The following is a 27,642-nucleotide window of genomic DNA, read 5'->3' on the forward strand; positions in this document are numbered from 1 at the left end:
ACTGGGGCTGGACTGGGGACCCAATCAGCCCTTTGAAATGTATGGCCCTCATAGGAATAATTGAGGAAAATACTATATGCCACTTGATCTCGTTCATGGCCAGGCTGCTGTCTATTTAAACTGAGGGCTTCTCACCGCCCTCACTTGTGGTGGAGAGCAGGGTCCAGGAGAGGTTGCAGGATCATTATGGAGCAATTGTGTCCCTCAATGCCGCCCTGGTAAGTGCAGAATTTGTCAGCCTCACTGGAGACGTGTCTCAACCTTGATCACCTTGAATTTCTTTCATAAGACAGAGGTGATTTGGTCAACTAAGAACAGTCCATCTTTAAAAAAAAAAACAACACTGTCTCCCTAGAGCAGGCATATCAGACAGTGACAATTCTGGAAAAGCCACATCTTGTCACTGTGCTCGTTCAACAACATACGTCCCTCCTGTCACAGATGGAACCACGGCCCTGGGGCATGGATGCTGTTTACAACTAGGCTGGGAGAGAGAACTTCCGAAGGCCATGTTGGAGAGGGCTTCACACCAATTTTAGCTCAATAGTTCCCCAGAGACAGAGTGTCTGAGGAGGGGCAGGAGGAGGAAAAAAAAGAGAGGGAGGAGAGAGGGAGCGAGAGGGGAAGGTGGGAGGAAGGTTGTCTTATTTTGACAGCATGAGGTCATTGTCATCAGATCAAAAGCTGTGTGTGTGCATAGGAGAGAGAGAGAGAAAGCAAGGACTATGTATTGAGCACCTACTATGTGCCATGCTGCATTTTTAAAAGTTCAATCCTCATACTCTTCTAATTAACCCATTTTATAGACAAGCGGACTGATGTTAATGACTATCAGCCTGCTTTCTAAGTGAATCTTTGGGAGTTTCTGCTGCTCAGCAGGTTAAGAACCCAATGTGGTCTCTGAGGATGTGGACTCAATTCCTGGCCTTGCTCAGTGGGTTAAGGATCAGGCATCACCCCAGCTGCAGCACAGTTTGCAGATGTGGCTCAGATCTGGTGCAGGCCCACAGCTACAGCTCTGATTTGACCCCTAGCCAGGTGTGGCTGTAAAAAAGAAAAAAAAAAAAAGTGAGTCTTTGTTTTGGCACATGGTATATGTTCTGACTGGTAACCACTCATGTTATTCCATGTTACCCATTTCTAAGCAGCATTTGAAGCTAGGTAATCTGCCTATGTTCCTATAGCTTGGAAGTGTCTCACTTAAAATTTAAGCCCAGGTCTGTACTCCAAACATTTTACATTTGGGGAAGTTACATTTCCATTTGGCCCACAGACTTCAGGCAGGATCACAAGGAGCCACACTGAATCCTGATGAAGAGGAATGTGCATGCCCCAGAAATGCTGGGCTTGGAGCTGGATGTATTATGGCCTTGGGTAATCTCACCTTAGGGTGAGGGTAAGTACATTTGGCTATATGTAGGGTAGTGGATTGTGTCAGATGAGATTTTTATTATCAAATTAATAGGAGTGAGAATGTATGTATATGTGTCCACTGTGGGGTAAAGGGGTGGATTGTAATGGTACTGTTCACACCTTCAAAGCACCCCTCTTCCCATTTTTCTGTTAACAGACCTCACCAACCTGCTCTGACCACAGGGACACACTGACCATAGAAGAGGCAATGTTGTATCTGCTGCCAGCCAGTGACTGATCGCTCCAGGGAAGGGCATGTGACCCATTCTTTGGATTCTTATAGATTAAAGCTGGGAGAAAGACATCTGTTTCCCTTGTTCTGACACTGGCATTATCTAAGCCCAGAGCTACCAATAGCCACAGTTCCTGGCACTAAAGTTAGTTTGCATAGGAGAACCAAGTCAGAGGCAAGAAGAGATGAGAGTTAGGAAGAGAAAGGTACAAATCATTCATTTGAAAATCTAGCCCCTTATGTAGTTTAGTGACAAGATACAATATACTTTCTTCTTTAGCTTCAGCTGATTTAAGACAAGATTTTGTCCCTTGCCATCAAAGGTGAGCTGACTAAAATGCTGATTGTTGCATTAAGTTGCTTGAGTCCACCCAGCTGTGCGGGTCTAGGCTACATCTATGTAGGATGTCCTTTCCCACGTACCACATTCAGTCTCAACTTGGAGAAGGGCTTCTCCATCCTCCCAGAGAGACCTTCCCAGAGGGATAATGGGAAAGGAGGGTCTTTTGGGAGAAGAGCTGATATTTGACCATAGGTCCATCCGCCGTCAAACCTGGGCTTTAAAATTCTCTACCATTCCTTCCCTAACCCTCTTACCAGGCCAGACATCAGGCTGAGATGTCCCATACAAGAGGTGCTCAAAGACTTGCTGGGTGAAGAGATGCCCTAGTATTTCCTCATCTGTCAACAGGAGGGGAAAAAAGCTACGTGGTTCCTTCACAGATGCTCTGGAGAAGCAAGAACATGTTACACACTATGGCCTGATGGATGGCCTGACATCTTTGGGTCAGGAAATGGATATTGAGTCTGTTTCCTCCTTGTCCTGGGCAAGAGCTGGTGACTCTTTCCCCATTGACCCTTCACTACAGGCTGTGGTCAACACAACCATGGTCCCTGTTCCAGCAGTTTCATCACCCTACCAGCAATGAGCTCATCAGTGGGGTTCCAGTCTAACCCACTTTAGCTCTTTACCAAGGGACCCACCTCAAGTTCTGCTGCGGTGGCAGAATCTCCCAGAGATGAGGGTTAGGTCAGATATGTAAAAGAGGGACAAAAATCACAGGCCACCTGATGGTGGATTAATGGTCAAGTTCACATAATCTATCAGCTCTGCAGCCACCTGAATATTGCTGAAATGGCAAAGCCTCATCTCAGCCTGACTATGTATCTCAAGCGCAGAAACCAGTGAGAGATGAGCCCAGGAGAGCACAGGCATCTGGAAAAGAGCCCTCCTGTGTTTTTTCTCCTTTCCCTTCTTTTTTTTTTTTTTTTTGCTTCAATTAATCTTCCTTTTTAAGAAATTCTGCTCTCTTCAATAAAGGTACTTTGTTAAAAGAATAGTTTAAACATATGCTAATTTGTATTCCTCTTATTTACTGCTTATGAACAGATGCACAGACAGGAGCATTACAGAGCCCTACAAGAACAGTTTTGGAGTCAAACAGATCTGGGTTCTAATCCTGACACTGTCGTAGCCTTACAGTATTACTCAAGCTCCTGCCTGAAAAGTGGGAATAAAAAATAAGGGTGTTATGAGTTGAATGGTGTTCCCTGCAAGAAAAGATATTTGAAGTCCTAAGCCCAGTACACTTCAGAATGTGACCTCATTTGGAAATAGGCTCCTTGCTGATGTAATTAGTTATGAGGTGATACTGGAGTAGGTGAGCCCCAATCCAATGTGACTAGTGTCCTTATTAGAAGATGGCTTTCTGAAGACACAGAGACACAAGGAGAAGGCCACGTGAAAACAGAGGCAATGTAGTGGTTAAGGTTCAGGTGTAGGATTCAAACCACCTGGGTTCAAATACTAGCTTACCCCCTCTTCCAGCTGGATAATCCCAGGCAGGTTACTTAACCTCTCTGTGCCTCTTTTTCCTCCCTGTAAGTGCAGTTAATAACAGTATCTACTTCTCTGGGTTACTATGAAGATTATGTGATGTAATAGATGCAAAGTGTTTAGAGTGGTACCTGGCATTTAGAGACCACACAATCGATTTATCTTATATAATCATCACAGCAGTCATCTGAAGTTAAGTACCTTTCATCCCCCAAAGGTAACTGAGACTCAGAGAGCTGAAGTGACTTGCTCAAAGCTGTACGGCCAGCAAGCTGCAGAAGTGGGATTTGAAACCTTATTTGGGTGCTCAGAGCACAGGTTCCCACAAGCCTGGGGAGGTTGAAGGACCTAGCAAGGTGACAGGCAATTGTAGGTGCCAGCTCTACCCAGAAAGTAGGACTTTCAGCCCTGTCCCAGGCCAGCCTGAGAGCAGCTTCACCCTCACCTCCTGCCCCTGTGATAGGCTCTAAAATCTTTACAGCTTAAATCCTGCATCACTGCACCAAGCAGAGCCCTTGCAAACTTCTGAGAAAAAACAAAGGTATTTAGCATCAGGTCAGAGAAGCATCTCGTTTTTATTAGCGTTAATCTAATATGTTGTTTTTCCTCGATGAACTCTGAATGAGTTAATCAAGGACAAGCTGGATTTGTGTTTTCTTAATAACGCTGCCTGATTCCAGAGCTGCCTGCTGAGAGCTGTGGGCTCCAGGCTTCTTTCTTATTTCCTCTTCCATCTCTATTTACATTTTATAAAATATATAAGGTTTTTAGGGTTGGGAGGATAGCATGGCCAGATGAACAGACATCAGCGGACACTGGGAGGCAGTCATAGAGCCAAGCATCCAGGCCAGATGGGTCTGATTTGAACTTATCAGCCATGCGGCCTTGGGAAAGTGCCTTCACTTCTTCAAGCTTCAGTTTCCACATCAGTTAATTGAGCATAGGATTCACATTCCTTGTTTAAGTCCATAGAGTGTAGTGAAAATCAAATGAGGTAATGCACTTAAGAAGAAAAGCCCTTTTTAACTGTGACAGTCTAAAAAAATGCAATGAAATATGCCCAGGCAATGAGGTCCCCCAAGCGCCACCACCAAGGGATCCAGCCAGATGGACTGAGAGGCAATGTGATGGGGCAGAAGCTCTGCCACTAGCTAGCTGTGTAACCTTGGGCTCTTGGTGCCTCAGTTTCCTCATCTTTAAAACTCTACTTATCACATAGAGTTGCAGTGATAATTTGACACATGCTTAAAAAAGTAACTGGCCCCTTATTAAGTGCTCAATATATGGTAGATATTTTTATTTTTGTGTGTATTTAACAAGTACAAAAAAAGACTTCAGGGGAGGGTTAGACTTTGAACTCTGACAAGCTGTGTGACCTTGGGCAAGCTACTTAATGTCTCTGAGCTTCAATTTTCTCTTCTGTGAAATCTCTTGGATGTATGACAGCTGGTTCCTATTACACACTGAACACTGGTGGCTGTTACTATATTATCATCCCACTCCCTTCTCCTCAGCCACCTTCCAAGCCCAGATGCTCCCCCCCTTACCTCGCTCCTCCTCCTTCTCCCGGATGACCCTCCCCTTGAGGGCCCGGCTCCAGGCTCCACCGTAGTCCACAAGCTTGGTTCTCTCATTCCCGTCCTTGCCCTTGAACCAGGGTCCGTATCTGCGGGCGATGCTCGAGGCTTCACCTGTGTCCCGGAAGCCTCTGCCCAGATTGAAGTCACCTAAAAAGGGCAACTCAGCACCCTCCGCTGGGGCCCCCACGGCAGGGTTGGCCTGGTTCTGGGAGACAGCAGGCTGACCCACAAAACCAGAGTGAAGGAAGACCAGGCTCCCAGCCGTCAGGTAGAGCACCAGGAAGGTAAAGAAACGGACAGGTTTCCTGCGGAAGTACCGCTGGAATTTGAACCAGAGCTTGGCCATAGCGGGATCATTCCGGACTGGATCGTTGGGGTTCAGCTGGGGGTTGGGGGTCGAGGTCAGGGAGGGAATGGAGGGGGGCTTTGTTTCTCAAGCTTCCCTTAGGGATGGAGCCCCTGGGGGTCTTCAGTCTTAATCCCTCCGTGAAGGTGACTGCCAAGGTCAAAGCAAGAAGGCAAGTCCAGCACTTGGCTGAAGCCAAGAGAATGGAGGACAGAGTTCACCAGTTCTCCTGAGGCCAAAGTGAGCTTTTTTTGAGCCATGAAAGGGGTTTTGAGGTTTGGGACACCCAGGAGTTGGTTCCATTTTCCTACATCTTGTTCTTTGCCTCAGAGTTCCCAAAGAATTTTGAAAATAGCAATTGGAGGAGGATTTTACGAGGGTTCTCTAGCAGCTGGCGTTCACTTCTTGCCTTTTCCAGTTGCTCAGGCCTATAGGGCTTGGATTATTTCACTGAGGGCTCTTTCTGGCCTCCTCCTCAGCTGGGGACCAAGCTTGACATGTCCACCTGGTGGAAACAGAAGCTGGCGAACTTTTCATCTGGTCAAGCATTAAGGCTCAGGGCTTCCATCTGTAAAACAGCACAGGTATAGGCATAAGAAACCTCCTCACAGAGGCCAGAACTTGAAGGGTGCTTGAACATTCTCAAGGAGAAGATGAAGAGTCCAGAGAGGGGGAGGAAACCAATGGCCCAAAGCACCCAGCCATGCTGGGTAGAAGCCTGTCCTGAGTCTTCTAGAACATCTGCCTTTTTCTTTAAACCAAACTAAATATTTGGGGGGTGTGAATACTTGTCTTGGTTTGGGGACAAGCTTTATCTTAGACAAGCACAGGTTCTTATGCCCCACATGCCTACATATTTGTCAATTATACACTGATTCATGGATTAAGTCCAAAAAGTACCTCTTAGGTTCTTGCTGAACAGTCTGCTGGACCTGGCTGATACTGCCCTAGATCAAATTAATTCAGGAGCTCCCACTGTGGCGCAACAGAAACAAATCTGACTAGTATCCATGAGGATGCAGGTTCGATTCCTGGCCTCACCCAGTGGTTAAGGATCCAGTGTTGCTGTGAGCTGTGGTGTAGGTTGCAGACATGACTTGAATCTGGTGTTGCTGTGGCTGTGGCATAGGCAGGCAGTTGTAGCTTCAATTCGACCCCTAGCCTGGGAATCTCCATATACCACAGGTGCGGCCCTCAAAACAAACAAACAGAAAGATCAAATTCATTTTTCCTTCCCAGCAAACATTTGGTGAAAACCTACTGTGTAGCAGGTGCTGTCCAAGGCATGGAAATAAAGCTGTGAACCAGAAAGATATAGTCTCTTCCCTTACAGGACTCACATTGTGAAGCAAGAGATCAAATCCACAGGCCCTCTCTTCTACCCAAAAGAAGAAAAGGAGAAGGAAAGAAGGCAGAATTCTTTAGTATTCACTCAGTATCTACTGAGTGTTTATGGTAGACGATGCTTTGTGCCAAACCCTCTATGTGTATTATTTATTCTTTGCTGTGTTCCTATGGGAAGTAACTGTTTTCCAATTTTATAGATGAAGGAACTGAGGACACACAGCTGTGAGTGATGATAGAGATATCTGAATCCAGGGACACAAAAACCACAGCTCTCAACCCCTGCCTTTTGACTCTTTCTCCCATGTGGTCTGGGCCTCACTTTGGAATTCAGAGACAGCCCCCCCCCACCCCCCGGCAGTGGCCCCTCTCCACTGCCTCCTAATGACCAGCAGTGCCTCATCCTTTGAGGTTCCCTCAGAGTATGGTCTGATTCAAAATCTCTTGGGAACCTGGTTAAACATGAAGATTCCTGACCTCTCCAACCAGAATCTCTGGTTGAGGAGGAAACATACAGGTGTAACAAGCTGCCCCCAGGGGATGGTAATGAGCACAAAGGTTTGAGAACCATGGCTTTATGAGTAAACATTCACGATCATCAGCCAGGAGGAAAACAATGTAAATGAGAAAATAGAAAGAAAATGCCACTCGGCCTATGTTGTTACATATTATCACCAGCAGGGGGCCTCATAGACATCTTGGCCAACGTGAAAGATTAAACTGTCAGCCAATGGACAACTCAAGTGGTAACAGTTTTTACCCATCCAGACAGCAGCATGAGAGTTTAACTGTGGTTGGAGGTAGAGTCCAGTGTCCCTCCATATGACATTCATTCAGGAACCAAGTATGGAACATCTATATGCACCAGCTATTGTTCTAGGCATTTGGAAGAGCTAAACAAATAAGACAGCCCTAGATCCATGCTCTTACGAGGTCAAGCTGTTTCTTCATCCATTCATCATCCTTTAATTCATCCAACAGTCCATCTACCGAGCCACCCATTAAGTCACAATCTATCTATCCACCCATCATCCATCCTTTAATCTATCCATCAATTCACCTACCCTTCCATCCCTCATCATTGATCTATTCATTGATTCATTAATCCATCCATCCATCCATCTGTACTATAGCAGCCCACTCATCCATCCATTGTTCCATTCATTGAAAAGCATGTGTTGCTTGCCTACTGTGTGTGTGCTTGGAATGTGGAAATAAATAATTCAGAGTTCCTGCTTTCAGAGAATTCAGAGTCTGCTGAGGAAGACAGCAATCACTATACTAAATCACTATACTAGACAGACAATGATAAATCCTATATATATATGATAAAGAACAGCAGTTTATATTAATAGCTAATGTTTACTTATTATGTGCCAGACTCTGCTCTAAACACATAGTACTCTGATTTAATCCTCAAAATAATTCTATGAGGGGGATCTGTATCTATTTTACAGAGGAGAGGAATGAGACTCAGAATGATGAAGTAACTTGCCAGGCCACACAACTGGTAAGCGGAGGCTGGATTGTGAAACCAGGCCCATCTGACTTCACAACTTGTATTCCAAACCACATGTCTATTCTGGTCTTGTATCCCTTTGAGATTATGGCAAAAACTACAGACATACACCCATAAAAGAGCCCATGCCCCATAAGCTCCTAGATTTTGGCTTACAACATCAAGGGGCTTATGGACCCTGGGATGAGAAGCCCTGGAATGTGGGAGTCCAGAGAAGTGAGAATCTGGAACTGCCCAGAGGGAATTAGGGAGGGCTTCCCCAGAGAGGGGTCTTTAAGTTGGCAAGTCTTGCAAGAGGAGTCAGCTTTCTGGGTTAAGGGACAGCAGAAGGACACCTTAGGGAGGAGGAACAACACACAAAAAGGGCAGGTCACTGGGGTGGAGGCAGCAAAGGAACTTAGAGCATGGTGAGGATGCAGTGAAACAGTGGGTAGGGCTAGACCATGGAGCCTTGACGGCCAAGCTCAGAAGTCTAGACTGTGCTCTAACAGTGTGCGTGAGGATCCACTGAAGTTTCAGGGTCACACCAGGGTGCTCTCTAGAAAGACCAATCTCTTAACAGCTTGAAAACCTCCCGGCAGTGGGCGTGCCCCATGGTATTCCACGTAGATCACACACACCCAGGGCCGATGTTTCTGCAGCTAGGCCAGGATGAGAAAAGGCCAGCAGCCCTCATAGGAATGGCAGGGGGACACCAGTTCCTCCAGAGACATGCAGGCAAGAGCATGGAGTCTGCAGGCAGACCGACCTGGATTCAAATCCTGCCTCTTTCACCCACCACCTGTGTGACTGGGGCAAAACATCTCTTCTCACTGACTGAGGCTCCTCGTCTATGAAGTGGACATGAGAAGCCTAACACCCCCCAAGGTGTATATTGCTGGGAGGACTGCACTAAAAATTGTACGAAGAATGGCTGGCACATAGTAGGTGCTCAAGAAAAGCCCCCAGCCCCTCCCTGTCTCAAGAGCACACATGAGCAGGCTTCAAAGCAGCTTGCCACAGCAGCACATTTGCTGCAGTGGAGACAGCAAAGATTTCAGCTGTTGTGTTCCCTCTGGCTTTTTGTCTCTCTGAGGATATTTCTGGGCCTAGTTCTTTTTGTTGTTCTCTTCTCATTCTTTTATATTTCAACACATCTTTTCTCTAAGTGGGTGCCAAATGGGTTTTAAGAGGATAATGAGCTCATTAGAAGCTAGCAGGGAACAGAAAGAGACTGAGGCAGTGGTGGTGGCGGGGAGTGAGGAGGGAAGGGACTTGAGGAGGGGGACTCCTCCTGGGGAAGGGGGATGCTGAACTGAGTCACCCGCCCTATCCTGCCAGTTCTGGGAGGTAGGGGGTCACCTAGATGGAAAGCACCCTGGAATCTGAGCCCCATACAAATGTGACCCTGTCTGTGTTCTCCTTGCATCAGCCCCAGCTTCTGGCACACAGTAGGTCCCCAAGAAACAGTGGTGCAGAAGATGAGTAAAAAGTGTCAGAGGAATGGCCTCCCCTGGGGCTTAAACCTACAAGCAAGGGTCTGTGCCATGTGCCAACTCCCCTGCACAGCAACCTAAGGGAGCTATAAATTCAGAGCTCTGTGAAGGCAGAATCTTGTGTTTCTCAGCTCTGGGTGGTCCTGGGGTGCAGGGGCCCCCTACTGAGCCACAGTCCCACTTCCTCAAGGGAATGTCAAAGACATCTCTGTCTCTCATGCCTGTCAATCACCCTTCTCTCCCTCTCCCCACAACCCACAATTTCCTCTCCAAGTCTCTCTCTCTCTCTCTTTTTTTTTTTTCCTCTGCTTTTTAGGGCTGTACCTGAAGCACATGCACCTGCAGTTCCCAGGCTAGGGGTCTAATCAGAGCTGTGGCTGCTGGCCTACACCACAGCCACGGCAATGCAGGATCCGAGTCACGTCTATGACTTACACAACTCACGGCAACACCGGATCCTTAACCCACTGAGAGAGGCCAGGAATTCAACCCACATGCTCATGTATACTAGTCAGGTTCGTAACCCACTGAGCCACAACAGGAACTCCTCCAGGTCTCTTGATTTCTCTTTGTCTCTCTCTTTGATTTCTCTCTGTCTCTATCTCTCCAAACAGAAATTCTACTGCAAAAGGAACAGGGGGATGAAGCTAACTGCCACTGGCTGAATACCTACTATAGGCTGAACACTGTGTTTAAAGGTTTTACAAACATCTTCTCACAAACTCCTCCCTCCCAGCAACCTATAAGGCAGGTGTGATGGTTCCTTCTAATCCATAGCTTTTGAAGGTCCAGCCCCGGGCAAGGCGTATGGCTTGGCTGCCAGCAAGTCCCTGCACCTCTCCATCTTCATTTGCTCATTACCTGCTGAAAGCCAGAACTGCATTAACATCCTCTCCTGTCACTTACGAGTGTGTAGGTCAGGCAAGCTTTTTCACCTTTCTGAGCTGTGGTTTTCTTTCTACAAGGTGGGTGGCCCACAGAATCTCCCTCCTGGGGTCCTGGGGAAGACTTGATGAGATAACCCATAGGGCTGGGGTTGGTGCTCACTAAGAGCTGGCTATCATGCCACCACCTTTCTTCATTTTACATGAGACCCCTCTGAGCCTCAGTTTCCCCATCTGTTGAATGCGGCACATGACCCCTCCCCTGCCTCCCTCCCAGGGCTAACGTGAGTTTCCACAAGGGTGAGGCTGAGCGGTCCTCTTTGTGGGAATGACAGTATTTGGTCTTCCTGCAATTCGCGTTTCCAGCCAGAGCCCCAGAGTGTCTAAACACAGACTATTTTTAGCACCAGAATGAACCTCTGGTGCTGCACTGCCAAGAAAATGATGGGCAGGGCAGAGCTGCCCTGCGGGAAGGGAAAACAAGGGACGCAGCCTGTCCCATGGCTCCTTCCCCTGGGAGAGGCCTTAGTGCTTCCCTTTCTAGATTCTGGGGATCAAGCAGGTCTGTATAGAACCCCATGAGGCTGGGCAAGGGCTTGACTCTCCCTCCACAACCCCCTGAACTTGACTTGAGGGCACAAGCCTGGGCACCAGCTGACCCCCCAACCATCCAAACTTGCCAAGAAATAGCTGCTGGAAAAACCAGGTTTGTAAGTTCAATTTCTTCACAGTTCTGGATAGGAGGGCCTCCCAGGGCTCTTTAAGATACTGGGAGTCCAGGCTAATGGTTACGTCTTAGTCTTGGTCCAATAATAACAATATCAGAAACCACTGGTACTTGTCAAGCATTTACTATGTACCAGGCACTGTACTGAGTATCTTATTTCCACTGCACCATTTGATCCTCACTAGAACCCTCTGAGGTGGTTAGTAACCTCTCTGTACCTGTTTCCATATCTATAAAGTTGGGGAAATAATGGTACTTATGTCATAGTTTTGGTATGAGTATTAAGTATTAAATTGAATCAGTGTGTGCAAATAATACCTAAGTGTTATCTCTTATAATCTGTAGAGAATACATGTTGTTTTGCCTTCCAGTTCCCCCTTTTTCCTGCTGTCCCATTTTCCTTCACAGGGCTTCCTCCTCATCTATTCTCAGCTCACATGGCTTGAGCAGAATGGTGTTCCCTTACTAGTTGCTGCAGCACTCTCATCATTATCTCCTGTTACAAATGTACAAGAATGAATGTAGGGTGTGCACATACCTAAGAGGGAAATTGCTAGGCCCTACTGTGTGAGCATCTTACCACTGTTCTAAGAAACATTGATTTGTTTTCTAAAGTGGCTGTAGTGACAACTCCGTCAGTAATGAATGAGTATTCCTATGGCTACAAATCCTATCATTTCTTAATATTGCCATTTTTTTCTTCATTTTTGTCTGTCTGGTAGATCTGTAATAAATGCTGTATGTGCCCTACCCATGGAGTTGACTTCCAAATGCCATTTGGAAGCAGCCTCAGTCAATGACTGGTGGGAGTTGGTGTACAAATGCCTCAGCTCCCTCACTCCATTGATAGAATGACTCTGAGGCTATGTTTACACAGGCTCGCTGAGTTTTCCCAGAAGGATTCAGCCTTAGTCACCCTCAATGGTAGCTGACTTGACAGCACCACCCTGTATTGTTTTTCTTCCCTTCCCTGTCTTCCTTGTCTACTCAGGGAAAGAAAGGAATTAGTGTGTTCTTTACCTAAATAAACTACTTACCAATGAATCCATTACTTGGAATACACCTTGATTTATCCAATCTTTTCCTTATCACTAGACATAATAAAATATTTCCAGTTTTCCTTCCTTGTAAGTAAGTAGTGCTATGATAAACCTCCTGAGTGTAGATCTTTATCCAGATTCCTGGAAGGCAATATAGGACCTCTCAAGAATATAATGCTTAGGTGTACTATTATACCCATTTTACTGATGAGGAAGCTAAGACTCACAAAAATTAAGTAACTTACCATGCACAGTTAGCAAGAAGTGGAACATAAATTCAAGGGCAGAACTAAGTCTCAATGCTGTGATGCAATGGCACATACAGAGCAGATCGCCAGGAGAGCTGGCCCTCTCTCTTACTCTCTATCTCTCTTTGTTGAATCCCAGCTGCAAAAGATGAATCCTTCCTGAGCTTGGAGACACTTCTCCAGGTAGATGAACCCCTCAAGTCCTTTAATCATAGTTCCTTCTCATCCTTCTTGCTCCTGGACCAGTCATGCGGCCAGTGAAAAAAGTAATGAAACAGTCTGAGAAATCCCATTATAAATGTCAATATTGTGGCTTTCACTCACAATTTTTAGGAATCTAGAATTTTATCAACCCAACTAACCCTGGAAAAGGATTCTGCACCCCCAGCTGATGTGGGGACTCCTCCAGGACACACCCTCCCACTCATGGGTGTGCTACAGTGTGACGGGCCCACCATGTCCATGATGGATGTGTTGTGTTGTTTTTTTCCAGTTCTTGGCCACTCTGTGTGAAGCTGCAATGGCATTTCTATACACACAGACTTACTTCCTGGGTCAAAAAAATGGGGTTGCCTTCATCCAAGACTGCATATTTGTCTGTGTGTGTACATGAGGGGAACCTTGCTCCTTGTTCCCAATCACTGGATATGTCACCTCTGGCACCCTCATCCACCTCCCAGGAAGGGTCTCCAGAACCCCGTATTCTCTTCCCTTGGTTTCCAGGATGGAGACGCACCTGCCACTCACCAGCACTCACTGCTTGCCATCCATATCCATTTTCATACATCTTTCTAAAAACTCGAGAAAATAAATGAGAAGGCAAAGTGCCATTAGCTTAATGGCCTTTAACACCCAGCCATCTGCCATGATGTAATTAAATAAAAAAATCAGAGGGAGCATATGGTGCCCATTATAAATAAATATTAAAATTTTGTTTCCCTGGGTAATGATTCCAGTGCCTCCTGCTCCACAGGCAAATTTTATGGCCATCATCACTTGCTGCAGGGAATCAGGCTGAGCCACAGTGAGAAACATGGAAAGGGGTCAGATCTAGTGTCAGACATTTCTGGTTTGAACCTGCCTCAGCCACAGGGTGGCTGTGTGATTTTCAGCGAGTGGCCTTGCTGAGATGCAGTTTCCTCACCCGTAAAAGAGGACTAATCCACTCTGCCTCACTAAGAAGACACAAGAGTTAAATGAGCTAATGTGTTTAGAATACATTGCACTCTAGTAACAGCATGTGCTAATATTCATTGAGCACCTAATATGTGACAGGCATTGTTCTAGATATTAGCTTGTTTAATCCTTACAATAATCCTGTATGAGAGGTTTCTTTTGTCAGCCTCATTTTGAAAATGAGAAAACTGAAGGTCAGAGAAGTTAAGTCCTCTGTGCAAGGTTACACAGCTAGAAATGATGAGCAGGGTTCAAACCCAGGCAATCTGGCTCGAGAACCTGCACTCTTAACCAAGGGGATCCAATAAGAGTTAGCAACAATTAGTTTTCAAAGGCACATCATACAAAAACTAAACATAGTCTAACCAGATGATCCAGCAATCATGCCTCATGGTATTTACCCAAAGGAGGTGAAAACTTATGCCCACACAGAAACCTGCACACAGATGTTTATAGCAGCTGTACACATAATTAACAAAACCTGCAAACAACCAACATGCCCTTCAGTAGGTGAACGGAGGAATAAACTGTGGTATGAGCAGTCAGTGGAATATTATTCAGTGTTAAAAGGAAATGAGTTATCAAGTCATGAAATGACATGAAGAAATCTTCAATTCTTTTTTTTTTTTTTTTTTTTTTTCCCTTTTCTAGGACTGCACCCGCAGCATACAGAGGTTCCCAGGCTAGGAGTTGAATTGGAGCTGTAGCTGCCAGCCTACACCAGAGCCACAGCAATGCGGGATCCGAGCTGTGTCTGTGACCTACACCACAGCTCACGGCAACGCTGGATCCTTAACCCACTAAGCAAGGCCAGAGATCGAACCCACAACCTCATGGTTCCTAGTTGGATTCATTAACCACTGAGCCACGATGGGAACTCCTCAATTCATATTCTTAAGTGAAAGAAGCCAATCTGAAAAGGCAACATGCTATGTGATTCCAACTATATGAATTTCTGGAAAAGACAAAACTATGGAGACAGTAAAAAATCAGTGGTTTCCAGGGATTAGGAGGGGAAGGATGCATAGGTAGAGCACAGAGGATTTTTAGGGCAGGGAAACTCTTCTCTATGAAACTACAATGGTAGATCCAGATGATACATTTGCCAAAATCTACAGATTGTACAACACCAAGAATGAACCCTATTGTCACCTATCAACTTTGGGTGATAATGATATGTCAATGTAGGCTCATCAGTTGTAACAAATATCCCACTCTGGTGGGGGAGGCTGTGTGTGGTAGGGGGCAGGGAATGAATGGGAAATCCTGAACTTACTATCCAATTGTGCTGTGAACCTACAACTGCCCTAAAAAGTCAAGTCAATTTTTTAAAAGAGCAGGCAATCATATACTTGAAAAAGCATGGACCCATTTGTGAGGATGTCAGTGATCCATTTGAACTCTGAGCTAGAGGGAAGGGACAGAGTTGCAGGAAGGGACAGGGCTGGGGCCAGGGACAAAGGGAGGGGTGAAATGACAGTTTCCCTTGTCGAGTGGTTTGATGAAAGGCGCCCAAGGTGCAGGTCACTGAATCCACTGGTCCTCCCTGTCAGACAGCTGGCAGCCTTTCTCTGAGGCCAGATCACTTTCCTCCCCAAGAGGGACTTCTAAAGAAAGGCCCTAAATCCCTATCATTAAGCCATCTGGAGTCATCCTTCTCTTCCTGGAGCTGCTGTGTCATGGGTCAATTAGTGCACATGTGCATAGAGTCCCCTAATAGGTTGCTAATTGTCTGGGGGAGATAATGAATGGTTCTGCTGGTTCTGGGCAGAATGTTTACCAACAGGGGCAGACCTACAGGGGGTGGCAGAGAACAGGAAAGAAGGAAGGAGGGAGGGGAAGGGATAGGATGGAAGGGAATGAACAGAGTAAATGACTACTGACTCACATGCAATAAGGAATATGATTTTGTGAGACTTTTGCTTTAGTTGTGTGTGTGTATCCTGGGTCTCGATGTAAAGTACATCTCTCACTGTAGGTCCATTAAAGTCATGTGAAAAAGAATAGTAGGCGAGAGATACTTTGGGTAGAGTGGTTGCAGAAGGGCCTACTGAGAAGAAGGTATTTGAGTTGAGACCTGAAAAGTGAAAAGGAGGTAGCCATTGGAAGATCTGGGGCAAGATTCCCCCAGGCAGAGGGGACACAGTTCAGACTACAAGATGGGAAAGGGCCCCTGCAGATCCCAGCGATCTGCAGAAGGCAGGAGGTCTGAGTGGAGAGAGTAGGGGCCAGGGAGTGGGTGGACCCCATCTCGCTGGGGCCCTGCATTCTGCTCAGGGCTGTTTCTGAACTGCAGTGTGGGCCACACCTGCTTCCTCTAGTGTACAATGAGGCAGGTGGACGAGATGGAGTCCCTTAAGGACCCTCCCTGCTCCAGTCAACCATGGCCATGTCTCTGTGGCTTTCGGGGGCTGAGCTGGGGTGAAGAAATGTTTGTTGATCAGCGGAGCTGAAAACAGGTGGAGGTCAGGGCCCTTTTCAGGGGTCAGTGGTGGCTCCAGATTTTTTTTCGGGATGGGGTTCACAGTCCAAATCTGGTCATAAGAGCAGGCTCTGGGTTGACCTGATGTTGCAAAAGACATTGGGCACTTGGATGAGGTGAGAACATACATCACTCTTAGCGATTGGCAAACCACGACCTCAGCCAAACTGGCCCACAGCCTGTTTTTGCAAGCCCTAGAGCTAAGGATGGTTTTTGTATTTTTAAGAGGTTACGAAGAAGAAGGAGGAGGAGGAGGAGAAGGAGGGACAGTAGCAACAGACTGCATGTGATAGTCCAAGACTAAAACCTTTCCAGGAAGGTGTGCCAACCTTGACGTTTATCAACAATGGAGGGTTGTGGTGGAGGTCATGGGGAGAGAGGCCCAGGGCCCCTGAGGAGGGTCACTCCGTCCATCCTGAGAGATCAAAGACTACCCACTGGTCTGTTAGCAACTTCCTTAGGGCAAGTAACAAAAAGCCTGAAGGAAGCCTGGAGATCCTTCACCTAGGGAAATAGTCGCCTTTCACAGAAGGCAAAACTGAGGCTCAGAGAAACGCAAGTGAAATAAACGCCATCCGTGTGAAATGCCTCACATGAACCTGGACCTGAGTAAGTGTTCAATAAATTTTAGCTACTGCTTCTGCTGTTATCATTACTATTATTATTGCTGTACCACAGAGTTGTAAGAGTTCGAAGGGCCCTTAGATATCAGCTAGTACAAGGTTGATATTTTACAGATGAGGTGCTGGAGTCAGAGAGGCTGAAAGGGTTGTCCAGGGTCACACAGCCAGGCCAGGGTTGAGTTGGTTCCAGGTTTCTTCTCAGTGCCCACGCCTCTCCCTGCCAGCCCCTCTCACCCCCAACCCTGACCATGACAAGTGACTTGCTGCTTGCTGGCTCCACACTGGCCATGGAAGATTAAGCTCTAATTTGGGAACAGTGACAGCTTCTATTAGCAACTTTTCCCAGAGAGGAATTTTCCACCAGAGGTTTCCCCACCAAGAACTACGGTCCCCACCCTCAAATCAAGTAAGCTTAGTTTTTTTCTGGCCAGGCCAGTGTGTGTGTGTGTGTGTGTGAGAGAGAGAGAGAGAGTGTGTGTGTGTGTGTGTGTGTTAGGAGAGAGGGGTCTCTGCCCTCCGCTCATCTGTACAGGTTCCAGTTTTCTTACATTATGGAGCACCAAGTGACCTTGGAGGAGCCACTGGCCCCTGAAGCTGGCTCAGAGCAAGACTACAAGGTAGGCTCAGAGCCATCAGAGCTGGAAGGAGGACCCTTCACAATCCCCAGGCCAGCCTCTTCATTGACAGATGGAGAAACTGAGGCTCCAAGGGGGAAGGTGGATGGATCCTCCCAGTCATCCAGTGACTTACCCAGAACTTAAGCCTTGGTACCTTCTGTGGGAAGGAAAGAAATTGGATGGACTACTATTTACTATTATTTACTGCACACCTACTATGTGCCAGGCCCTTCCATTAAACTATGTCACTGACTCTCCCCAATGGTTCTTCCTAGCAGGTTGGTTTTATCCTCACTTTACAGATGAAGCAATTGAAATGGGGAAGGTCAGCCAACTTGCCCGAAGGCAGAGCTGGTGAGAGGCAGAGCAAGACTCGAACCCAGGCCTGTCTGTCTTTAGAACGTGAATCACAACCTCTGTGTGACTTTGTCTCCCCCAGCAGCACCCTCCTCTGACCTCTGCAGGTGAGTGCTTTGATTTGGAAGCCGCCGCATCCAGGGGCCTTTCTCCAGGGAGTCTGGTCAGTAAGCTAGTATCCTTCTTGAAGCTCCTCAGCTGGGAATGAGTAAGTGAGTGCCTTCTAGAGGGCACATGGGTCCCCAGACCCTTGGGGTATCTTCACCATGTCCTTCAGTGGCCCAAGGAGTTCTGGCATCCAACAGAAGTCCTGGCCCACACAGACAACCACTGCCAGAAACTGACCAATACTCCGGCCCCTTGGTTCATCACCTGGACACAACTGAGAAGGTGGCATGAGACCACACATGCGAAAAAAAGCATTTCCTACACCTGCTACCTCTCCCCACGGCACATACACACGCGTACCCATCCTATTGGTCCATCCCCATTCACGGCACATGGCTGGAATCCAAAACCCACTTCACAAATGAGACACAGAGAATGCTATGTGACTTGTCCAAGAAACATGTTTAGTGTTATAGGTAAAACAAGAAACTGAAACTTCTCATTTTAACCAAACATATTTTCTTAGCCCCTGGGATTACCAAGAACATACACTAGCATATGTCTTCAAAAGCCTAGACCAGGGTTTCTCAACTTCAGCACCATGGGACCTTGGGGGGGGGGTGTTGTTTTTTTGTTTGTTTTGTTTTGTTTGCTTTGCCTGTGGCACATGGAAGTTTCCAGGCCAGGGATGGAATCTGTATCATAGCAGCAACCTGAGCTGCTGCAGTAACAGTGCCAGATCCTTAACCTGCTGCACCAACTAGAGAACTCTCCCAGTAACATTTTAAATAGGATAAATCCTTGCTGGCAGGAGTGTGGGAGGCCACCCTGTGTACTGTAGGATATTAAAGCAGCATCCCTGGCCTCCACCCATTAGATGCCAATGTTGTCCCCCCACAACCACCCCCCAGAGTTATGACAATGCACAGTGTCCCTAGACATTGTTATAGACCTTGCCTTTGTGAATAAACAGAATTGTGGACCAGACACCACTCTTGGACCCATCTGACTCCATATTTACAAAGACGTAGTGATTCTAAAACCCAATTATAGATTTTATCCTACTGCTTTTTCATGAGATTCTCTTAGAAGATTCCATATTAGGATCCCCACCTTCTATGCTGGGATTCCAGAGTCAGTTTCAATGTTGGCAGGTTCTCCAATTCTGAAATTCTGTTCTAAGCCCCTAAAATCCTATCTTCTCCCACGTTAAGGCTGAAACTCTCCCTGGGAGACAGCCATGCCTCGGTGCCTTCCAGCGACCAGGATGAGAGATGCGCCATGAATTATATATTTCCAGTCATCTCTAAATTGCTCGGCGATTACAGAACACCAAGGGTCATGTGCCAGGAGCAAGAATCTCCCCTTCAGCAGAGAAAAACAGTTGGATAGAAATTCACCAATGTACATAAAGATGTTACCTCTTGCAGGGTAGGTGTAGGGGTGATTTTCTTTTCATTTTGCTTATCTTTACTTTCTTTTTCCACAGTTGGCTGTGGTTTAAAGAAAGAGATGGAGAGTGTGTGTGCCTTGAAGTCAATTAGACCTGGGCTGGAATCTTGGCTTCATCACTTACTAGCACTTAAGAAGGTAAGGAAGCCACTTATCTTTTCTAAGCCACAGGTTCCTCGATCATAAAATGGGATGAGGATGATGGTACCCACTACGTGAGTTGTTTGAAGAGTTAGTTCAAATAACGCAGGTAAGATGTTTAGCTTGTCAGGCACACTTGAGCATCTCAACACAATCACAATTATTGATAACTTCATTTTTTAATTGACCCAGGCAGCTACAGCATGGCTGAAGGCACATGGGTTCTGGAACATGTTGGTCGTTTAGGAGACCTACCAACAGGAGAGCATGTCCCCTCTCTGAGCCTCCATTTTCCTGATGTGTAAAATGGGCAGAATCACGCCACTTCTCAAGGTTCCCCCACAAGCATCTGGCACCAGCAGGCATGCCTTACTATTATTACTTTGTTGCAGAGGGCTGGCAGGCACAGAGCCAGGCTGGCAGGACTGGGGCAGAAGTTAGAACTGGAGGCGGCACCTTATCTCTCAACTTATTTCTGATTCTTCTGCAAGAGAGGCCTCCCCAGCCCCAACATTAATAGTTGCTGCTGTCATGATGTCTTTAAATTTAGAACACCCCCCCCACACACGCAAACACGCATCCACCCACACACCCCCAGGAATAAATCTGCCAGGGTGGGAGAGAGGAAGGTCTGTCTCATTACAGACCTTCCTCATTACAGACAGAAGAGGGAGGCAGGGAAGCTGGCTCGATGCTGGAGGCTGCGGCAGTCAGGGCCCTGGGGGTAGGGAAGCTCCTAGGCTCTCTGCCCAGAGTGCTGGATGGGAAGTCAGGATACTTGGATAATTCAACCCATGAGGCTCATCAGCAAGGCTAGTCCATTGAAGAGGGGGACTAGATGACCACTAAAGTCCATGGGTTTGAATCTGGACACACCTGCAGATGGACTGGGTATCCTGGGTGAATTTGTAGCCTCTCTGAGCTGAGGTTTCCTCATCTATAAATGAAATTGTTGCAGGGTCATTTTCAAGGGCATATGACCTGTGTGATCCCACAGGGCTCTGCACTTGGTTTTAATGCTCTGCTGTTTTGAATTTCTTAATCATTTTTGAACAAGGGACATGTTCATTTTGTACTGAGACCTGCAAATCATGTAGCTGGTTTTGGGTAGTTGTAAAGGTTGAAAGAGGCTCATGTCTGGAATTTCTAGCTCAAGCAAGGTACCCAGTGGAGATACAAGCCTAGTCTCTCTTTTCTCCTCCTCTCCCTGCCCCACCTTTCAAGTTCATTCTATGACTCTGTGGCCCTGAGCAAGTGGATCACCATCTCTGTGTCTTCAGTTTCTCATCTGTAAAACACACAAAAAACTGTAAAAAAATCTGTAAAAAACTACCTTACAAAAAATCTGTAAAAAACTACCTTAAAATTTCTTCTGGCTCCTACTTACTGTTCCCCTGCACCACAGTTCAAACTACAATTCATTCATTTATTCATTCAACAAACATTCACTGAGTGCCAGACACCTATCAAGCCAAGGTTTGCCCCATGGGCCTGTCCTGAACCAGCTATCCATGGGGAGAGGTGATCTTGCACAAACGTCACAAATACTCCTTCTCTGGGGCAAATGTCTCTTTCTTCATCTCAAAAGAACTTTGCTCTGATTTACAGGAGCCCTATCCACAGTTCGGTGCATCTATACAAGGGAGTACTACTGGGCCATAAAAGGGGACAAACTGTAGATATAGACATATCCAATGGCATTGATCTCTCAAGCATTATGCTGAGTGCAAGAAGCCAGACTCAAAAGGCTGTTTCATTTATATGACATTCTAGTAAAGGCCATGGGAAAACAGATTGGTGGTTGCCAGGGGCTAGGATGGGGGGAAGTACTGACTACAAAGGAGAACAGAAGAATTTTTGAGGGTGATAGAACTGTTGTGTATCTTGATTCTGGTGGTGGTTACACAGCTGAATGCATTTGTTAAAACTTGCAGAGCTATAAACTACAATGGGTGAATTTTACGGTAGGCAAATTATACTCAAAAAAAAAAAAAAATGCTAAAAAAAATTCCAACCCATTGTGCCTTTTCCTGCAATGCTGGCTGAGCCCGGAAGGGAAGGGATGCTTCCAAGAGAATCAACACCTGCTCACTTCTCATCCTGGGCCCCTGGGATGCTCACCTGGAGGGAAGGAATGGCTCAGCCAGGGCAGGGACCACTACCATGAGCACCTGGGTTCCCACATGACCCTTATCTCATTGCTGCTCTGCTCAGAGAGCAGGCAGAGTCAGGGTTATTTTTGCTCTGAGAAGTACCAGCCACAGGGTACTTTCTCGGCAGGCAGCCGCCACCCCCTGCTGTGTTTACATAAAAACACATTTGCACAGGGTTTTGTTTTTACATTTGCCTCAGCGGCCTGGATTCTATTAAATGTGGGGGGGGGGGCTGATTATCTGGCTGGAAGCAGCTGATGGGAGGGGGCAGGCTGAAGGAGGATGCTTTAGGCATGTGTTTCCTCAGTCCCAGGGAGCCCTGGGGTCTCTGAGCAGGGTTGATAAAAGTGCTCACTCAACTCACCTGGGTAGGCGCCAGCATTTCCCAACCTTGGCCATTTGACATTTGGGGCTGGATGATTTATCATGGAGAGGGGCTGTTGTGTGTACTTCAGGATGTCCAGAAGCATCCCTGGTTTCTGCCTACCAGCATCCCTCACCCGTCATGATGATCAAAAACATCTCCAGACATTGCCAAATGTCACCTACAGGGCAAAACTGCCCCTGGTTGACAACCACTGCCATGCACAAGAAGATACACATGCAAGCTCAGCTCAGCATCCCTCTGCCTTTCAAGGCCCACCTAAGGAGAGCACTGACTCTGTCTTCTGCACCTCTGCATCCCTGATTCTTTCCCCAGTGCCTGAAACCTTCACGTTTTAGAGGCTCAAAGACATTATGTGGGATAAGCAAACCATGGCAGCAAGACTGATACCGATGGCCACCAGCTGCCTTGGTTTGGAGGACACTGTTCAGTAATCAGACTTCGGCCATGGTGTGTGGATTGGTACCATGTGTTCCACATCTCCTCACCCAGCTTCAGGAGGTCCTGAGGCCCATGTGCATCCTCATTTTCCAGGTAAAGAAACTGAAGCACTCAGCTAGTGGGTGGTAGAGCTGGGATTTGAGTCCAGAAATGTCTGATGCCAGGGCCTAGTCTCTTAATTGTCACACTCCACTAAAGGCAGCTGCAGCCTTAAATATTTTTAATGACAAGATGGGGAATAAATAGTGACAACGATTCCCTCCTTAACCAAACTCTACTCAGGCTCCCCTGAACTCTTTTTTTATGCAAATGTCTCTGCATTGTCCAATTTTAGTAAGGCTCCTGCTAAGTCAGTTTAGCAGAATATCCATCCTCCATGTTGGATCGCTCACGGTATCTAATAGGGTTTCTCACCATCCCCCAGGTAATGTTTGATCACCTGGCCTGCCTGTTAGGTTGATATTTCCTTTTCATAATTTTCCTTCCACTGACCCCCTCCCCCTCTGTTTTTTATATTATAAATGCCCATTTGGCCATGCCGCATTCAGAGCTGAGATAGTTCTATCCCGATGACTCTTTTTTCCTATTGCAATAGTTCTGAATAAAACCTGCTTTACATTTACCTTAAGTACTGTCCAGCTCTGATTTTTCTTTAACAATAGATCCAGACAATGTATCTGCACACCTGGGGGAGGGAATGTGGTTGGAAACCAGAAAATCTCCAAGATTAATATGGTAAGGAGTGTGGACCTAGGTGCAAGAAATCAGCATCCAAATCCCACCTGGCCACTTAGCAGCTCTGCGAATTTAAGCAAGTTGCTGGACCTTCCTTTTGTCATCTGTAAAATGGAAACCAATGACAATAATACAGGACAGGGTTTTTGTAAAGACTAAATGAGATAATGCTATAAAGTGCTTACTGGAGCCTAGAAAATAGCCCTGAGCTCAATACATATTGGTTGGAGAGACACATACAATAGGCTTTGGGGAGAATGGCCCCAGATAATGTGGAAACCAGAGGAAGAGGTGAGTTTACATCCAGTCACTGAGCAAGGCAAGAGTGTTTGAATCCCAGACAGTCCCCACCCCCATCCCCTACCCATCCCCCCACAGTAAGCCAGAGCTGGCTATTCCTAAGTGGCTTTCTGCTTTTATGGTTGGACCAAAGAGAGGTCCACTTGTGTGTGCTGACCAATGACAGGCTTTTAGGTTGGGTAAGAGGCCCACACAGGCCCCTTTTACCACAGGAATTAGGCTACTGACCCCTGGAAATTGCAGAGCCTAATTCAGCATCCCTTGAACCCTTCTAAACAGTCACATTGAAACAAGCGACTTTGACTTGGCCTCAACTGAGACTGCCCTTGTGGGAGCTACCGAGAGGCACCACTGTCCCTCCCAGATCTGACTGAGAGATAGGACAAAGGAGGGGCCTCTGGGCCATCAGCCATAGAAGGTTCTGCTTCTCTGTGTTAATTCAAGAGCATCCACAGCTCCTGCTGAGCAGCTGAAGAGCTCTCTGGAGCCTCTTTTCAACTGAAAACAGTAATTTGCAAGAGCTCACAATGTAAGGAGCAGAAGGGATGGCACAGTTGAACCACAGCCGGCCTTTCTCATAGCCCAGAGCCTGCGGAGCCACTTCGAAGATCAGCAGCTGGTATGGGCTGGTGGGAGGGTCTGGGGACAGGAGGAGGGCACATCTCAACAGCTCCCTGGAATAAGCTGGGACTTTTACAGTGAAAGGGAAGCAAGCATGTCATGCCTGGGGCATTTGTTTCCTAGGGTTGCCATAAAAAATTACCCAAACTCGGAGGGCTTAAAACAACAAAAATTTAGGCTCTCACAGTTTGGAGACCAGAAGTTCAAAATAAAGGTGTTAGCAGGAGGCAGAATCGGTTCCTTCTGGAGCTTCTGAGGGAGAATCTGTTCCATGCCTCTCTCCTAGCTCCTAGTGGTTGCTGGCAATCTCTGGCATTCTTTGGCTTGTCGGTGCATCACTCTAATTTCTGTCTCCATCTTCACATGCATTTGTTCTCTCTGTGTGTCTGTCTTCTCTTCTTATAAGGACACCAGTCATTGAATTAGGTAGGGCCCACTTGAGTCTAGTATAACCTCATTTTAACTAATTACACCTATTTTCAAATAAGGTCTAATGGTAGTTCCAGATGTCCATGAATTTTGAGATGGGACACTATATTCAATCCAGTATACCAGATATTGAATTTCACTCCTTTCTTATAATTGTGTGGTAGTAGACAAGTGACTTAACTTCTCTGATCCTGTTTCCTCATCTTTAAAAAGGGATAACTATAGGATTGTTGTGATGATGCAGTATAGCAAGTGGCTCCAAGCACAGACCCTAGAGCCAGATGACCTGCCACCTACTTGCTGTGTGACCTTGAACAGTTTGCTAACCTCTCTGGTCATCTGTTCCCCTGTCCATAAGGATGAAAAGATTGAAAGATATCATGGTCCTCCTGTCCCTCTCATAGTCCCAAGTTCTTAAAGGTTCCTGAAGTCGCCACAGGGGTCCATGGGACCTCTTAGGATTTCCAAGACTCAGAAATTATACACTAATCCTCAAAAATGGTACAACTCTGTGCTCTTTTTGGCTGGAATTGGACTATCCCACAGTTAGAGTCCATTCTTTCTCAAGACAAGCAGTGTTTCTCATCAATAGTTTTAATTTAGTGAAAAAAATTTATTTACAATCATGAAGTTTGTCTGAGAAACAAAAATCTTTCCAAACACAGAAGGAAGGAACAACAAATCAGTTCTTGGGGCTGGAGAGTTTGGGCTCTGTGGGGTTAGCAGATATCGGCTAAAAATAACCACAGTAACAACTTTCAGTTATGGAATGCTGACTTCACGCCAGGCATTTTATTCACTACTGTCCGCATCACCTCTTATCCACAGAACAACCCTATAAGGCAGGTACTCTTATTACCTTACTTTACAGGTGAGGAAACTGAGGCCCAGAGAGGAGCAATGACTTGCCCAAAGTCACAGAGCTGTTTAGGGGCTAAGTGGGGATTTGAATTCAGGTCTGTTTGACTCTAGAGCTAAAACTCTTAGCCAAGCTGTTCAGTTGCCTCAGTTGATTATAAGCTCTAGTACAGAGAAATACAATGTGAGCCATATGCATAACTTAAAATGTCCTAGTAGCCACATTAAAAAAGTATAAAGAAACAGGTGAAACGAATCTTAATAATAGATTTAACTCAATATATATAAAATATTTATATCATTTCAACATGATATAAATATAAAATATTTAATATTTAATATAAATATAAAATATTTATATCATTTCAACATGATATAAATATAAAATAATATTATCAATGAGATATTTTCATTCTTTTTTTATTTTTATTTATTTTTTTCTTTTTAGGGCCACTCCTGAGGCATATGGAAATTCCCAGGCTTAGGGATCAGATCAGAACTGCAGCTGCCGGCCTACACCACAGCCACAGCAATAGGATACAAGCCATGTTTGCGACCTACACCACAGTTCATGGCAACACCGGACCCTTAACCCACTGCACAAGGCCAGGGATTGAACCTGCATCCTCATGGATATCAGTGGGGTTTGTTACCACTGAGCCACAATGGGAACTCCTACCTTCCTTTTTTAATAAGAAGACTTCAAAATCTGGTGTGCATTTTTAGTTCAGTGGCCACCATAGTGGATGGTGTAGCTCAGGAGATCCGGATATCTGTTGGGGATTTGCAGAGGTGGAGTAAATATATAAATTCATCAGACTCCAAATCAAGAAGCATCACTGCTACTGCTCCATGGCCTCTTTATGTGGGAGAGGAGGGAGCTGAACAATTTGTTTTTCCAGATTAGTCCAGGTACTAGGTGCTCATTCCAAGTGTCCAAGAGCCTCAGCTTCCTGGCTTGACCCCCACCCTGTTGGCAGTTATGCCACCCCTGCTGAGGGCCCTGCTGGGGACTGACTGAGCCCAGCTTATTCTGGAGCCAATCCAGGCTCTTGTGGACCTCTGAGCACAGCCTAAAACCAGGAAGCGGTTCAGAAAAAGACCTGCAGAAACAACTAAAACAGCTTCTGCAAGACAATAGGACTGAGAATCTACTGAACCTCAGCTCAACCTCTCCTAACTAGGAGATCTTGCCCACTGTTCCATAACACTGGGGTCATCATAATACCCCCTTTTTAACAGCGTTGACAGGAGGGTCAAATGAGGAACTATAAAAATTACTTTAATCTCCTGAATATCAAACATTGATTATGTCACAGAGCAATGCTATTTTTCTCCCCATTTTATAGATAGAGAAACTGAGGCTCTGAGAGATGAAATACCTTGTCCAGCATCACACAACTAGCAAATGATGGATTTCTCATAAGATGGTTGTGAGGATCAAATGAATCAGTAAATTATATGAAAGCACTTAGAAGAGTGCTGGGCACATAGTATGTGCTCAGTAGACTTTTTGCTTCCATTATCATCATCATCATCATCATCACTAGTACCATCATTATCACTATCACTGTCACCGTCATCATCATCATCGTTGTCCTTATCACCATCCGCATCATCATGCTCACCACCATCATTTACATCATCATTGTTGCCATCATCTTTGTCATCACCATCATCAATGTTATCACTGTCATCCTCCTCCTCATCGTCTGCCTCCCCGTGTGTGCTGTGAGCACAAAGCACAATGTTGGGCACAGAGCTGCAAAGAAACTCGAGCAAGCTTCTTAATCAGGTTAAGTAATAAATTAGGTTAAATCCAACCAATAAGGGGGAGGGGGAAGGAGTGGGATGGACTGGAAATTTGGGGTTAACAGATGCAGACTATTGCCTTTAGAATGGATTAGCAATGAGATCCTGCTCTATAGCACTGGGAACGATATCTAGTGACTTAGGATGGAGCATGATAATGTGAGAAAAAGGAATGTTTATGTGTATGTGTGACTGGTCACCTTGATGTACAGTAGAAAATTGAATAAAAAAAAAAGGTGAAGTTGAAAGATGAGTTTTGTTTGGTAGATACACACAAACACACACACAAACCCTTACACCTGGGACA

At 46.0% G+C, this 27,642-nt stretch overlaps 1 protein-coding gene and 1 long non-coding RNA gene across 15 annotated transcripts in view; one reads left to right on the forward strand and one right to left on the reverse strand.

Moving 5' to 3' along the window:
• WSCD2 (WSC domain containing 2) overlaps positions 1–27,642 on the reverse strand; it is a 159,740-nt gene that overhangs the window by 39,216 nt on the left and 92,882 nt on the right. For 11 of the 12 annotated variants that reach the window (XR_014826440.1, XR_014826441.1, XR_014826439.1 and 8 more), the window contains one exon: positions 5,030–5,976. The exons of the other annotated variant lie outside the window; for it this stretch is intronic. Coding sequence is in view for 6 of the 11 variants with exons in the window: in XM_084994618.1 (XP_084850744.1) it covers positions 5,030–5,408 (379 nt within the window). In the remaining 5 variants the exon portion in view is untranslated. The remainder of the gene's footprint in view (positions 1–5,029; positions 5,977–27,642) is intronic. 12 annotated transcript variants of the gene reach the window in all.
• LOC110256611 (uncharacterized) lies at positions 17,204–27,583 on the forward strand. Of its 3 annotated transcripts, none has more exons than XR_014826445.1 (5): positions 17,204–17,332; positions 17,819–18,007; positions 19,498–19,598; positions 22,455–22,673; positions 23,895–27,583. It is a non-coding gene; the product is annotated as an uncharacterized LOC110256611 (long non-coding RNA). The 3 variants fall into 3 exon arrangements; XR_002338360.2 differs by having other exon boundaries at positions 17,231–17,332; positions 17,822–18,007; XR_014826446.1 differs by lacking the exon at positions 17,204–17,332 and adding an exon at positions 17,361–17,543.

Source organism: Sus scrofa, chromosome 14 (genome assembly GCF_054392235.1).
Source record: "Sus scrofa isolate SSC_HxYL_T2T_F1_AM1 chromosome 14, Sscrofa_HxYL_maternal_Yorkshire_Landrace_v2.0, whole genome shotgun sequence".
NCBI classification, from domain to species: domain Eukaryota; kingdom Metazoa; phylum Chordata; class Mammalia; order Artiodactyla; family Suidae; genus Sus; species Sus scrofa.